General features: G+C 41.7%; 6 protein-coding genes across 6 annotated transcripts; 3 read left to right on the top strand and 3 right to left on the bottom strand.

Annotated features, from left to right (window-relative positions):
• Nucleotides 1-1165: 1165 nt before the first annotated feature.
• J056_001660 (uncharacterized protein) lies at nt 1166-2078 on the bottom strand (the record flags this gene model as incomplete). The annotated part of the gene is made up of 3 exons (XM_009271288.1): nt 1166-1257; nt 1308-1878; nt 1926-2078. The coding sequence occupies 3 exons, from the start codon at nt 2076-2078 to the stop codon at nt 1166-1168; spliced, it is 816 nt and encodes a 271-aa protein (XP_009269563.1).
• A 56-nt stretch (nt 2079-2134) lies between these two features.
• J056_001661 (Isoleucine--tRNA ligase) lies at nt 2135-5478 on the top strand (the record flags this gene model as incomplete). Its single annotated transcript, XM_009271289.1, has 10 exons — nt 2135-2708; nt 2757-3594; nt 3641-4235; nt 4281-4490; nt 4541-4750; nt 4803-4919; nt 4966-5063; nt 5118-5206; nt 5252-5317; nt 5363-5478. The coding sequence occupies 10 exons, from the start codon at nt 2135-2137 to the stop codon at nt 5476-5478; spliced, it is 2913 nt and encodes a 970-aa protein (XP_009269564.1).
• Nucleotides 5479-5506: 28 nt separating this feature from the next.
• J056_001662 (uncharacterized protein) lies at nt 5507-7576 on the bottom strand (the record flags this gene model as incomplete). Its single annotated transcript, XM_009271290.1, has 9 exons — nt 5507-5644; nt 5692-5811; nt 5858-6040; nt 6080-6406; nt 6453-6503; nt 6551-6649; nt 6695-6901; nt 6948-7022; nt 7073-7576. 9 exons carry the CDS (start codon nt 7574-7576, stop codon nt 5507-5509), a joined length of 1704 nt encoding a protein of 567 aa, XP_009269565.1.
• Nucleotides 7577-8183: 607 nt separating this feature from the next.
• On the top strand, nt 8184-9738 carry J056_001663 (Squalene synthase; the record flags this gene model as incomplete). Its single annotated transcript, XM_009271291.1, has 3 exons — nt 8184-8198; nt 8244-9580; nt 9630-9738. The coding sequence occupies 3 exons, from the start codon at nt 8184-8186 to the stop codon at nt 9736-9738; spliced, it is 1461 nt and encodes a 486-aa protein (XP_009269566.1).
• Nucleotides 9739-9894: 156 nt separating this feature from the next.
• Nucleotides 9895-10914, bottom strand: J056_001664 (Transmembrane protein; the record flags this gene model as incomplete). The annotated part of the gene is made up of 3 exons (XM_009271292.1): nt 9895-10150; nt 10195-10769; nt 10816-10914. 3 exons carry the CDS (start codon nt 10912-10914, stop codon nt 9895-9897), a joined length of 930 nt encoding a protein of 309 aa, XP_009269567.1.
• A 352-nt stretch (nt 10915-11266) lies between these two features.
• J056_001665 (Exosome complex exonuclease rrp6) lies at nt 11267-13703 on the top strand (the record flags this gene model as incomplete). The annotated part of the gene is made up of 2 exons (XM_009271293.1): nt 11267-13087; nt 13140-13703. 2 exons carry the CDS (start codon nt 11267-11269, stop codon nt 13701-13703), a joined length of 2385 nt encoding a protein of 794 aa, XP_009269568.1.
• Between the last annotated feature and the right edge of the window lie 28 nt (nt 13704-13731).

The raw sequence follows: 13731 nt of genomic DNA on the forward strand, positions 1-13731 counted from the left end.
GGATTCAAGAACAAAAACGTCATTTACAACAAAGGGGCCGTTCTCCGCTAATTACATGTTCACTCACGAGTTTGTCAAAGCACCTCGATGAATTGAAAGTTGAGCAATATTGGTACCATTCTGTAGCGATTGTGTTCTTGACATATTCGAGAGTGGATTCATCTTGAACAGTGTAGTGATGTCCTCTTTACTAGTACAGATAGATCTTACTTGTTACAGGGAGTATAGCTTGGAAACTAATACGAAAATCCTAATACATTGCCTTCTACGATTTCAACGCAGTCTAAACCTCTTTCACTTCCGTATTGAATGAAATTTCGAAATGCACCAAGTGAAGCCAAAGTCGCGATTTCAGAGTGGGGCTAACCCCTTTTTGTTTGCATAAACCGAATGTGCCAGTATGCAATGAGCTGGGATGATAATACTTTTCCTGGAGCCAATTATCCCGTGGATTTTAATCGTTGTAAAACGTAAATCGCGTTTATAAAGCCGACTATTTGAGCAACGTAATTGCTCGTAGTCTCAATCAGCTGAAAATGTTTGTTATTTTACGGAATAAGCGCGTAAGAGTCTCCATAATAGCGTGCTCTAGAGCGACTTTGATTCCAACTTCCGAATAGCCTACTACAGGGCGGTAATCGAGGCACAAGGATAGAATTTTGATAAGACCTTATAAAGCTTATTCGGGAATATTTAGAAAGCTTTTTATTTGGAGATCATCACAACTCGTTAATCAGCCATCTGAGATGATATAAATGTTAGTCGAGTAATTCAACTCGGTGCATATTGAAGTACATTTGATATGGCAATGTAGCTGAAGCGATGAGGGTGCCGCGAGAATTATCGTGTGGCTAAATTATAAAAATTTTCAGCACATCGAATGTCTGCGTTCGTCTCATCACTTACTCAGTCATTTGGAGGAAGTCTTGTGCAAATAAATTCAATAATAAGTAAGTGATAGCACAAAAATAACTTTATAACCTGCCTTTACATCCCTTAAACACAACTTAATGTCATCAGATTGAACATTTGTGAGGTGCGAGGGGAAAAATGTATTGGGAATTAAATCCATTCGCTAATAAATGTCTTTACACCATAGCTAGCTACTCAAATACGTTGTGATATCATGTATCATTATACATTAGCAAAGAAAATATAAATCCTATTAAAGATCGTTTGATAAAATGAAAACAGAAGAGACATGTGGTTTAGCTGACAAGTCAACTTGAGTTGTCTCGTCTGCTATGGACAGATAGACTGTCAGGTATATGATGACGTAATTATGCGTCCTTCGAATAACGATTTACTCATGACAGCATCACCGTAGAGCTCAACCTGATGGATAATATCGCCATTATTCACCATTACTTTCTTCTCCTCATCGCTGTTTTGTGGCGTGCGCAGAAGCAGCTCAATTGACTTGTGCAAAGGACTTTCAAGCTGAAAGATGGCGTGCTTCTCACTCTGTACTTGTGGTAATTGACGCAGAATAGAACTATAGAGGAAAACGGATGCCTGGAGAGCGGTGTCATTACATAGTAACGTTAAAGCTTTAACGCCTTGAACGCCATTGGTGTGCTCTAAGCTATCTGGGACGCGTAGCTTCCGAGGAGTTTTGTCGCCACAATAGAAAGGAATGGAACCACGTGGATAATGCTTGTGGGGGAAAGAGACAGACCATTGAATGCGCGTACCATCAGCCAATAACCTGCCGCCATCGATGGGTTCGTCGTAGAACTCTTCAATACCGGTTTCACCGCGCTTTACGCCAAGACAAGCCCAGTCAATCCAACCTGGAAGCTTATCGGCCCAGAAGTGGGAATGTTTTTTGGATGAATCAACAAAAGCAATGAGCTCGATATAGACGCCGTCGCGAAGCTGCATGGAAGTTTGAGAGAGTAATTGGAATGCTGAAGGACACCTACGACAAGAAGCATATTCTCCGTTCGGCCGTCTGCGTGTGTCCCACCATTCTGGACAGTGAAACCAGCAGCGGTGAAGTTGGCAGCAACAGCATTTAGATCAGCACAAAGAAATACCAGATGATCGAGTACATTTGGTTTTACTGGAAGAGACATATCGTGGCAGTTTGGGTGCAACAGAGTGACGTCGCTTGATCAGTTACAATCACGAGATGCGGATGAAAGGCGGGAATATTCGTCGGTATTCCACAGCGCACTCCTACAAGCACACTGTCACTCTCCCAAAAACTAATTTCCCTTTACGGGCGGATCACGCTTCGTTATCAAGATACACGGATATTACAACAACAAATCTCTACAACTGGCAGAGTAGAGAAGTTGACAAAGATCCTTTCATTCTCCACGATGGCCCTCCTTACGCTAATGGCAATCTCCATATGGGCCACGCACTCAACAAAATACTTAAAGATATCATTCTCAGGTACAAGCTCATCACTGGTAGCTCTGTACACTACCACCCTGGCTGGGACTGCCATGGCTTGCCTATTGAATTAAAAGCCCTCGAATCGCTATCGAAAGGCGGTCAGAATGGTCCACTGGGTGATGCTGTCGCGGTCAGACGCGCTGCTCGTGACACCGCATTAGACAGTATCCAAGTACAGAAGACCGAGTTTGCTCAATTTGGTTTACTCGCAGATATGCGCAATCAAGACACGACTTACCGCACTCTCGACCACCAATATGAGATGCGCCAGCTGAATCTATTCAAAGATCTTGTTAAAAATGGTAAGCATGCTAAATTTTATCTGGTTTGCTCACTCTAACATTCTCGAGGCCTCGTTTATCGCGCTTTCAGACCTGTTTACTGGTCACCGTCCTCTCAGTCGGCATTGGCGGAGGCTGAGTTAGAATACAGCGACACACACACTTCCTTATCACTCTATGTAGCTTTTCCTGTAGTATCCAAGTCACAGGCTCTCAGTGATGCTCTCCACAACCATAACCATCCCATCAAGCTGCTCTGCTGGACTACTACACCTTGGTCGCTCGTTGGTAATATGGCTGTATGCGTACATCCTGATCTCAATTATGGAATTGTCGAAACAGACAGTAGCGAGAGATATATCGTAGCAATTGACAGATTGGAAGCAATGAGGCATATATTGGGTGACTTCAAAGTCATAGCTACAATATCAGGCGAGCAGCTGGTCGGATGCACATACACGCCACCCTTCCATGCACAAAATGCTATTCCGCCCGCTTTCCCACTTCTCGCCGCGCCTCATGTCAGCGCGGATACCGGAACTGGGTTGGTGCACACAGCCGCTGCACATGGGCACGATGACTACATAGCGATCCAAAATGAGCTCAAAAAGCATAGCCAAGGTGGACCTGCAGAGCACAATGATAACCTGCACGTAGCAGCAGCGCACTCGCACTCGCAACCGATTCTCAACCCTGTTGATGACAAGGGTAGATTCGATAGTGTGGCGGTAAGGCATATCTGTGGTCAGCACGATGGGTCTGTCCTGGATGGGTTGGAGTGTTTGGGCAACGGCAGCACTCAAGTCGCTCGCTTACTCGAAGAGCGCGGGGGATGGATAGTGCAGAAGGAACGCATCAAGCATCGTTACCCACACGACTGGCGCACTAAACAGCCGATCTTGATCCGGTGAGTTGTTTGTATCAGCCGAGACGACCTGCTAACTCAGGTGCAGATCCACCTCTCAATGGTTCGCTAATGTCGACAGACTCAAAAGCAAGGCGGTCGCTGCGCTCGATAATGTCACTTTCATCCCACATACCGGCCGACAGCGCCTGGAGGCGTTCGTGATGGGGCGGTCCGAGTGGTGCATATCGCGACAACGAGCTTGGGGTGTACCTATACCGATTCTGTTTGACGAGGGAGGCGAACCACTGCTAGATGAGGGAGTGCTCATGCACACACTGCACATACTCAACGAAAGAGGTGTCGATGCTTGGTGGACAGACCCAGCATCAGACTTTGTCCCTGCCAACATAACGCAGAGTGTATTTAAAGGCGCAGATACTATGGATGTATGGTTCGATTCTGGGACGTCTTGGATGGGGATGAACGAAGGAACTGCGCAGAGAGCAGATGTATATCTCGAAGGCTCTGATCAGCACAGGGGCTGGTTCCAGAGCAGTTTGCTGACGGCAGTTGCCGCGGGCAAGGGTGCACCCTACAAGACACTCATCACACATGGCATGGTCGTCGATGAGCTCGGACGTAAAATGAGCAAGAGTCTGGGCAATGGGTTGAGTCCACTTGATATCATTAACGGGACTAAGGTGTGTATAAGACTTACAGGTTGGTTTTTATTTAATTCCATCCAGTCTCTTCCTAAATACGGACCAGACGTGCTCAGATTCTGGGCGGCGTCGGTCGAGTATACCAAGGATGTGCCTATCGGGCCTACAATCGTTGCGCAAGCGTCAGACTCGCTCAAGAAGATAAGGAACGCTGCGAGATTCATACTAGGCAATCTCAACTCAAGAGACGCTTCGGTGGTTGAAATAAGCGAGAATGATGTCAACTTGGGCCTCGTGGGTTGATGCGTCACAATATACACTAAGACTCATAAGACATTAAACAGATGGACAAATGGATGCTCCACCAGCTGGCTAAGCTCGATCAAACGTGTAGATCAGCTTACGAAGAGCACATATTCAGCAAGGTTGTACAGGCTTTGCTTAACTTTACGAGCGGGCCGCTAGCTACATACTTTGAAATAGTCAAGGATACGCTGTACAATGACGAGGCTGGGTGTTTCGATCGACGCAGTGCAATACATGTGCTCAATAGAGTGGGTTGATGTGCATCCCATACGTTCTCCTAACAACAGCTAAACAATTCAGACGCTCGACACACTCTCGAAAGCTGTATCACCTATTGCGCCATACTTATCTGAAGAGATACACGGTCACAACAAGCAAAGCAGCGATAGTATTTTTACGAAAGAGTGGAAACCATTAGTAAGTATTTGTGGTATTTTACATCCTTAATTCACATGTCGCTCAGGGTGGTATTACATACGAAGAGGCTGCTCAGCCTGCAGCTGTAGTTCTGAAATGGCGAGCCGAGGTACTGGCGCAGCTTGAAGTACTGCGTTCAGAAAAGTATGTAATGAAACCAAGTAAACCAAATGAAACACAATCTAACAAACCATTCAGAATAATCAAAACCTCAGCCGAAGCCACAGTCGATGTATTTATTGGCGAGGAGTGCGATAATACGGTTAAATTGGTGGCAGATACCATGCGTACGTGTTTTTCTTTGGATAAAAGCCTCATCTGAAACTTTTCAGACTCACAACTGGCAAAATCGTTCGTCGTTTCGTCGGTCCAAGTGCACAGCGTGGAGAATATGAGTGGTGGGTGCGTTTTACTAGAAGGTTTTGCGCTGACAAAGATTTAAGACGTGCGTATAAGCGTGCGCAAAAGTGAAAAAGAAAAATGCCCGCGCTGCTGGTCATTTAACAGAGCTTCAACACAGGAATTATGCGATAGATGTGCTAGTGTGATTAAACAATAAGGTGGTTATTTATAAAATGCATTGATTACTAATTTATTGAAGATGCTAAGTTGGGAAACCAAGGCTGTAATGCATTAGACCATTGGAGAGTGTGCTGCTGTGTGGATGAAGTATTTTTCACTTTATCGATGTTTGTCTCGCAGATCAATTTCAGTGCTTGTAATGTCTGCAGAAGAGTTAGTAAATATGGGACAAATTGCAATAAGCACTCACACTATCACGCTTCTCTTCAGATAGCTTTAAGTGGGCTTGTGAGGTATTAATGCTAAGTGAAAGATTAATCTTTTCGAGTGCAGACTCATAGTATCGTGTAGCAGCTTCAGTCGTTGCATTCTACCGATGTTGATAAGCGTGAGACATTATGCTTGATTGCACTTACACCATTCAAGACAAAGAGATCTTTGTCATACAACTCAAAGCTTGGATCAGTCTCAATATCCCTGACCGAATGGGTGTCGCGAGGAATATTTCCTCTCATCGTCCACTTGAGACGTCTCTGGAATCGTGCTTGACGTTCGCCTGTTGATAAAGATGGTGTATTGAGTTTGATGATATGCAGTGCCTATACGAAGTATTAGTGAGATATTCAAAGCAAATACACACTTGCGTTGAGAGTAGCTTGCGAGAGGTGGTCCATTATACTGGCAAACAGTGTGCGCTCTTTCATCCATTCGAGTGCGTTATGCTTAACAGCCTCAGTGAATCCGACACGATTATCCACTGGGAGGGACGATAAAGATGACGAAGCCTGATTTAGCTCATACTGCCAAGACCTAGCAACCCTACTGAGCTGCCAGTATATGATGAACCAATCATGCTCCTTATCGAGCAAATCTAGCTCTGTGGTGACGAGTAGGGATTCTATGTTTAAGCTTAAGATGAAAGATCGCATTGCGAATGGGATCAATGCGAAAAGTGTTGCAAGTGTCTTTAAATCGAGTTAGATTGGATAAAGAAATCTCAAAGCAACTCACGGGTGATAGCGGCTGTAGTGATTTGGTTGATGGTTGATGGACTGTCTCTATCTAATATAGGTGAATTTTATGATGAATAATTACCACATAATACACACCTCATTGTCAAGCTCTTCGAATTGTTTGATACTTTTGGGGAGGTTGCGCTTCTGACGAGGCCTATTGTGGCAGTATGTAGAGACTAGATTGACGTAAAACTAAGTCGAATTTAGTGTTATTGAGATATAACCACATAAACTTACACCAGCTACTCTCTGTGACCACACACTAAGAGCTTGACCGATGGACATGGGATTACGACCAACGACAGTCATCTCAGCTTGTTTGAGCCTAATGACAAGGTCTAGCACTCCGTGTGGGAGGCCAATCATGCCTTGAAGTAGTGAGTCTGTGATCCATTCAATGGAGTGTTGGTTAAAAATGAGGTTATCATCGGATATGAAGCGGGACTATGATAGGTGAGGTGAGAGGGTTGGATGATTAGAATGAACCTACAAGAGTTAAGTTGCGTAGGTATGATGGAAGAGCTCTTTCTGAAGGTTTTGAAATGGATCTACTTGATAGCCAATTCTGGAGTGAAAGTTAGATGGTATTTTGAATAGAGAAGGAAGGAAGCGTACAATCCATTCAAGAGGATCTTGCACGCGAATAGCTTTGTTTATATCCCTGAAACATTCGAGGGAAGGTTTGAAACCCTCCCAAACGTTTTTGCCTTGAATGTCCAAGAGAGCGTCATCGAGTGGGGGTAAAGGTGCCATATTGGGGAGATACTTGGATATACCTGAGTAAAAAGAGTTGGAAACTTTGGTGGATGGGGATGGAGAGGGAGAAATAATCTTGATAAGTTCGATAGCATGGTTGATTGAAGATAGAGATTCGTCAAGTTGACGAGGATTATCTGAAGGGCAGTTGGTTAGATATGGGTTGTAGATGGAGAACAGGTTGAGTCTGAGTTGAATCCTATCTCTTAAACCGATGATGATGTCATTATTTGAATCAGACTCTAATTTGTGATTAATCCAGTTTAAAGATTCGATTAAGAGGATCTCAACGTCCTGATCGTTGTACATTTCACCAAGAGAAAGACCAGCTTTGTCGGAGTTAAAGTCTTCAATATCGTACATGACACCTTTAATGAGTTCAAACCAAGCAAAGTTGGCGCATTTGAGGGTGGCTAGTAGGGAAGATCTGAGGACTAAACCAATCCATTGCCATTCATAACGATTCTTGTCATCATCAAGGTTAAGTGATTGGAATTCAAGTAAATGAAATTGAATAGAAGATAGTTTATGTAAATATAAACTTGAGTATAACGATTGAATCAAATGAGAGCCTTTATAGAATTCTAATTCTAATAAGGATGTCTTATCGATAATGTAAGTAATTTCAAGTAAATTGAGTTTTGTAATTGGATTAAATGAATCAATTGATTTGTTTAAATAAGAATCCATACGATTATCACCAATATGTATTGCACTCATCGCATCCAATAAAGTAAATCCAGGCGTATATATCAGCTCACCCAGACTTAGATTCTCAGTTGGATTGTATATTTCATCCGTGATATCAACGAAGTTATTCATCAATGTTCAAAATCAACAAAGACGCCTTCGATGTCTTCAATCAAGAAATGTTTCATTTAAATTTTCAAAATTTATGTTTATTTTTTTATAAAACTATCTAAATCCGTTTCATTTGACCCGCGCTACGTTTCATCATAACCATCACATAATGAGTGATTTACTTGTGAGTTTCTACTAATTAAATTAATATCATCTAAAATGACCTTAGAAACTCGCTTTGACCCATCCACTAGAATTTAGAACCCTATGTAGATACAAAATCTGGTATGAACCAAAGAGAGATATTACTCACCCAGAAGAGCACGATACAACTGGTTTTGATAGGCAATCAATGAGAACTTGCTGGGATTTCTTAGATGCAACTTCAAGATCATTCGCACCAGTTATTAAAGAGTTAGATAGCGTTTTAGCCAGAGTTATTTGCATCTTTTACTTGGTTTTAAGAGCTTTAGATACTATAGAAGATGATATGACTATACCACTCTCCATTAAGGAACCTCTCCTTAGATCCTTCCACCAAAAGATACGCGAACCTGGTTGGAATTTCGCCGGTTCCGGCCCGGAAGAGAAAGACAGAAATTTATTAGTCAAATTCCACTCAGTCATTGATGAGTTCATGCTACTCGATAATGACTGCAAATCCGTTATCTCTGATATCACTATGAAAATGGGTAACGGCATGGCTGATTATTGCGCTGCCGCTGAAAACCCACAACACCCTGGTGTTGAGACTATTCAAGATTTCGACCTTTACTGTCACTTCGTTGCTGGTTTAGTCGGTGAAGGTTTATCTGGCTTATTTGCTGCAACTAAATTAGAAAAACCTTTCATCGCTGATCAACTCGAGCTATCCAATAGCATGGGCTTGTTCTTACAAAAAACAAACATTCTCAGAGACTACCGCGAAGATGTTGATCTCGGTAGAGAATTCTGGCCAATGTCTTTGGTTAAGCAACATGGTTTCAACTCCCGCGCTGAATTAAAAGAACCTGCAAATCAACAAAGAGCTCTCTGGGTCATCTCTTCAATGGTTCTTGACGCCCTAAGACACGCTCCAGACGTACTTGATTACCTCACTCTCATCAAGAACCAATCCATCTTCAACTTTGCTGCTATACCTCAAGTACACGCAATTGCAACCCTCGAAACTTGCTTCATGAACCCTGATCTTTTACATAAAAACGTTAAAATACGCAAGGCTGCTGCTGTTGAAATTCTTATGACCGTTCGTAACCCAAGAGATGTTGCTGAACAATTCGTTGCTTTCTCAAGAAAAATGCACGCTAAATTATCCCCAGCTGATCCAAACTTTATTAAACTCTCCATAGCCATGTCTAGAGTTGAACAATGGGCTGAACGTCGCTTCCCAAGTTTACTTGATTTTGAACAAGGTCAAGTTCACTTTAAGAAATGGGACAAGAGATATATTACTTTTGCTGAATTTGATAAGCGCGTCACTGATCGTGAGACTGAGGAGAAGAGGGCCCATCTCATTCCAGGAAGGACTTCATTTGATGATGATCCTAACGAAAAGATACCATGGAGGTGAGTATTTATCTATAAACACACTTCAACCCAACTAACATTCTCAAAGGTTCGTTTTTCTCATTATGGGCTGCTGTCTCACCCTTTTCCTCGTTGTCGCCGTATTTGTTTGGTTCTTTGTTCTCTGGCTCTCAAACATCGGAAAACGCTTCGAATAATCTCAATATTAGCAGAAAACAAATGTCTCGATGCAAAATGGAATCTCTAGAATTACTTAATAAATATTTTACATGTAATTATCCGTTTTCTTTTTAAAATTTGGATTCGTTTGACTATAAGAGTATAGTATAGCTCCAGGCTTAAAAACACACTAGTTAATTAACAATTCTAGGTTGATATGCTCCAGTTGGTATATCATTTGAAACATCGATTGTCGACGTACTATCATTCTTGTAGTGCCATGCTTGGTTTTCTAAGTGATCATCGTATTCATGAGAAGCCCGTGTCATTTCATACCCTCTCGACGAAGGTAGGAATGCTTCATCAAATTCATCTGCCATTGTCGCATTCTTTTTGCTATGTGCGTAAGGCTTATTACGAGCGTAATCGAAAAAGAAGCGGAAGGATAAGCTAATATCGAATTAGGCGTTGTAGGTATCCAAAATTAAACTCACAATACATCCTTGATCAAGTCCGTCAAGTTGATGGCATATAAGAATGCCATCAACGGATTCATGATACGTTGAACACCTTCAACCTTGGTCCTGTTCCTATATTCCTTGAAACTAAACGCGTAAATCATAAATGCTGAAAAGAAGACCATCTCAACGCATATACAAAGACTGTCTAGTCCATTACTGATGTTATTCCTTGTCCAGTACTCTGTTGACTTTAAAATATTATGCTCCGCAAGCTGGTCGAATATGAAGCCTTGGTAGAATGTAAAAGCGACAAGTAGCTTGATTGATAAGAATTTTGCGAGTGGTTTCTTACCCATTAAATCAGCTTTGGTAATAGTGTAGAAGATGACAAGAGCGTAGAGCGCGACCGATATAGAAACAAAGTCGATAGCTGTTATGTATACTTCAGCAAAGTGAACACTGTACGTTGTAGAGCAAAGTACATTCTCTGCTTCGCAAATGATAGATATGATACTGAGTAGTGGACGCAGAATTGCATACTGTAAAACACCCCACTTGAGCGTATACATGAAATAGGGCTTTGATGCTCTAAAACGCACCCATTTGAACTATTATGTAAGTAAGTGATGTGCTGCGCATTTGACATGTTCTTACCATGGGTAAAGCTGATTTCCCCTTCTGCTCTAAGAAATCACGCTGGTCTTGGGGAGTGTTTCCAATGTATTGAATGAGTAAGTATAAGAATGAGACCATTGAAATACTTTCCCAGATATTGAGACAAACTGTAAAGTAAATTGAGCTTCTAAAATAGCGATAAGAACAGAATGAAATGATTGCATAGAAAGCGGGAAGAAGGAGAATTCTAATGATATTCCTTTGCTCGTTCTTGACGTTGAAATGCTTACAATGCATTGAGACTGAGAAAGCAGTGATGATAACAGTCGCTACAGCGCAGCAACCAGCGACGGTCCAACCAATTCTGTGAGCATCCCAATGAATACCATTATCATCCCAAAATCTTGATTGATCAATTTCTGTGGTATTTTCTTCCTCTATGCAGTGCCGAACCATGGCTGCGTTGAACAACGACGAGAGTATATAACAAATGTCCTCATCGGATACTACTTTAGATGTAAAAATCAAAAATCTACAAAAGTCAGCGATTAATTTAACTAAAATATCAAAAAATTTACTCAAAGCTGACGATCTCGCATTTCAAAAGAGTATCGATGGAGATTTCAGCGCAAAATGCAATCAAGCGGAGGAAGGCGTAGTGGATAACATAAACCAATTACTTGGATTTGTTAATGGGAATAGCAGGGAGTTAGACGCTGATGATTTGGTTGGTGATACAAAGCCAGTAGGTGAAGTCGTTGATCAGCTTTTGGAGGATAGCTCTATCAACATCGATAAGCACACAAATAGCTATAACAAGCCGTCCTTATCGAAAGACTTGGATCCTTCAATCTACAATGACAAAGCTATTCAAACAAAACCACAATCAAAGTGGTTTTCGAAGGTTGATAACTCAAATACTCATTGGAAGCCACTCATTACTCACAAGCCAAACGCTAAAACTCCCCTCACTTGGTCTAGCGTTGACGACGGTGTTCTTAATCACCCTTACAAACATGAAATAGATACAATACAACACCCCTCGAATCAACTTTCACTCCACGATCCAATCGAGCAGGGCACTTTTGAACAAACTCCTTTTACTTGGGTGGATAATGAAGATACTTTAAATTTACTACTGGAGAAATTGAATAAGGTTTCAGAAATTGCCATCGATTTGGAACATCATGATTTCAGATCGTACCATGGATTCGTTTGTTTGATGCAAATATCAATCAGAGGCGAAGATTTCATAATAGACACCCTAGAATTAAGGGATCAACTCATTAAATTGAATGATCCTTTCACTAATCCAAACATCGTAAAGGTTTTTCACGGTGCTGACTCTGATATCATATGGTTACAGCGTGATTTTGGCGTATACATTGTCAACATGTTTGATACGTACCACGCAACCAGAGTATTAGGATTTAATCAGCATTCACTAGCCTCTCTCCTCGTCAAATACTGTAATTATACACCAGACAAACGCTATCAAAGGGCTGATTGGCGTAAAAGACCACTCACTAAACCAATGTTAGATTACGCAAGATCAGATACGCATTATTTATTATATATTTATGATATATTACGCAATACGCTTATTAAAAAATCAACCAAAAAGTACAATATGCTCAAGGATGTACTTGATAGAAGTGCGCAATTATCAGCCAAAACTCATTATAGGGATCTTTATGATTATGAAACCGGTAAGGGTTTCAATGGTTGGTACAATCTCGCACTCAAATGGAACAAGAGAATGGAACCAGCGCTTATCGAGGTATTTAGAAGATTACATCAATGGAGAGATGAATTGGCTAGGAAGGAAGATGAAAGTGTTCACCTTGTTCTCTCTAACCATCAACTTTATGATTTGGCACTTAAACAACCAACTACACCGCAAAAAGTTAGCGATATTTTCCAAAAGAAAATTCCACACTATGTGAGAAGTCAGATGCGGGAGGTTTGTCATGTTATCAACTCAGCTATCGAATTCGCAAACACACATAGTGACAAATTACATGAAATGATAATTCCAAAACCGATGCAAAAACCAAATAATGTCCACTTACCATTCAAGACAGGACTTGATTATGATTTGTGGAACATTAATCAGTCACAGCCAATATCATCGAATACTCTTTCTGATGTCACACGTAATAAGCTATTTGGTCAAGATAATTCCAAGCAAGTACCGCAAGCTAGCACTTCGAAACTCTTTAGTGGTGCTACAGATGCTGTGAATACAAAGAAAAGTAAAGCAGTTGAAAAAATTACTTCGTCGTTCGACTTGGTATCACTTATTCCTCATGTGAGTTTACTTTATGAAATGTCAAAATTTCAATCATAATAACTCACTTTAGGCTACACCCTCGACTGGGTTTGACTTTGATGCATTCGACGAGCACAAGCGACCAATAGAATTCAAACCACCACCAATGCCTGCTCGCGTAGATGAGGTGCTCAAGGAAGACAAGCAAAGGATGGAAGAAGAAAACAAGTCAAGTGGAGATGTCAGTATGGCTGAAGCTTCTCAAAAGACTAAGGAAGAGAAGATAGCAGATAGTATACCGATCGATGCTGGTATCACCGCAGATGACATCGCTACCGTCGGCAAGCAGGCGGATAAGAAGCGTAAGCGTAAGGAGAAGGGAGGAACCAAGGACAAGGATAAGGAAGGTAGTAAAGGAGAGAGTAGTAAAAAGGAAAAGACAGCCAAATCTAGTAGGAAGGACAAGGTGGATATTCCAGACTTCGATTACGACAAGGAGGAGAGTGTACTGGATAAGCCACTCGATGACCTGTCGCAATCAACAAAGAAGCCTAAGAAGCAGCGTTATAAAGCCAACTTTGAAGGACAATTCAAGCGACCAGGATCTTCAAAGATGCAACAATCATCGGGTAACCGCTCGCATACATTCAAGTGAGCTGATAAATTTAATTATTTGTACAAAG

Source organism: Wallemia ichthyophaga (genome assembly GCF_000400465.1).
Source record: "Wallemia ichthyophaga EXF-994 unplaced genomic scaffold scaffold17, whole genome shotgun sequence".
NCBI lineage: Eukaryota > Fungi > Basidiomycota > Wallemiomycetes > Wallemiales > Wallemiaceae > Wallemia > Wallemia ichthyophaga.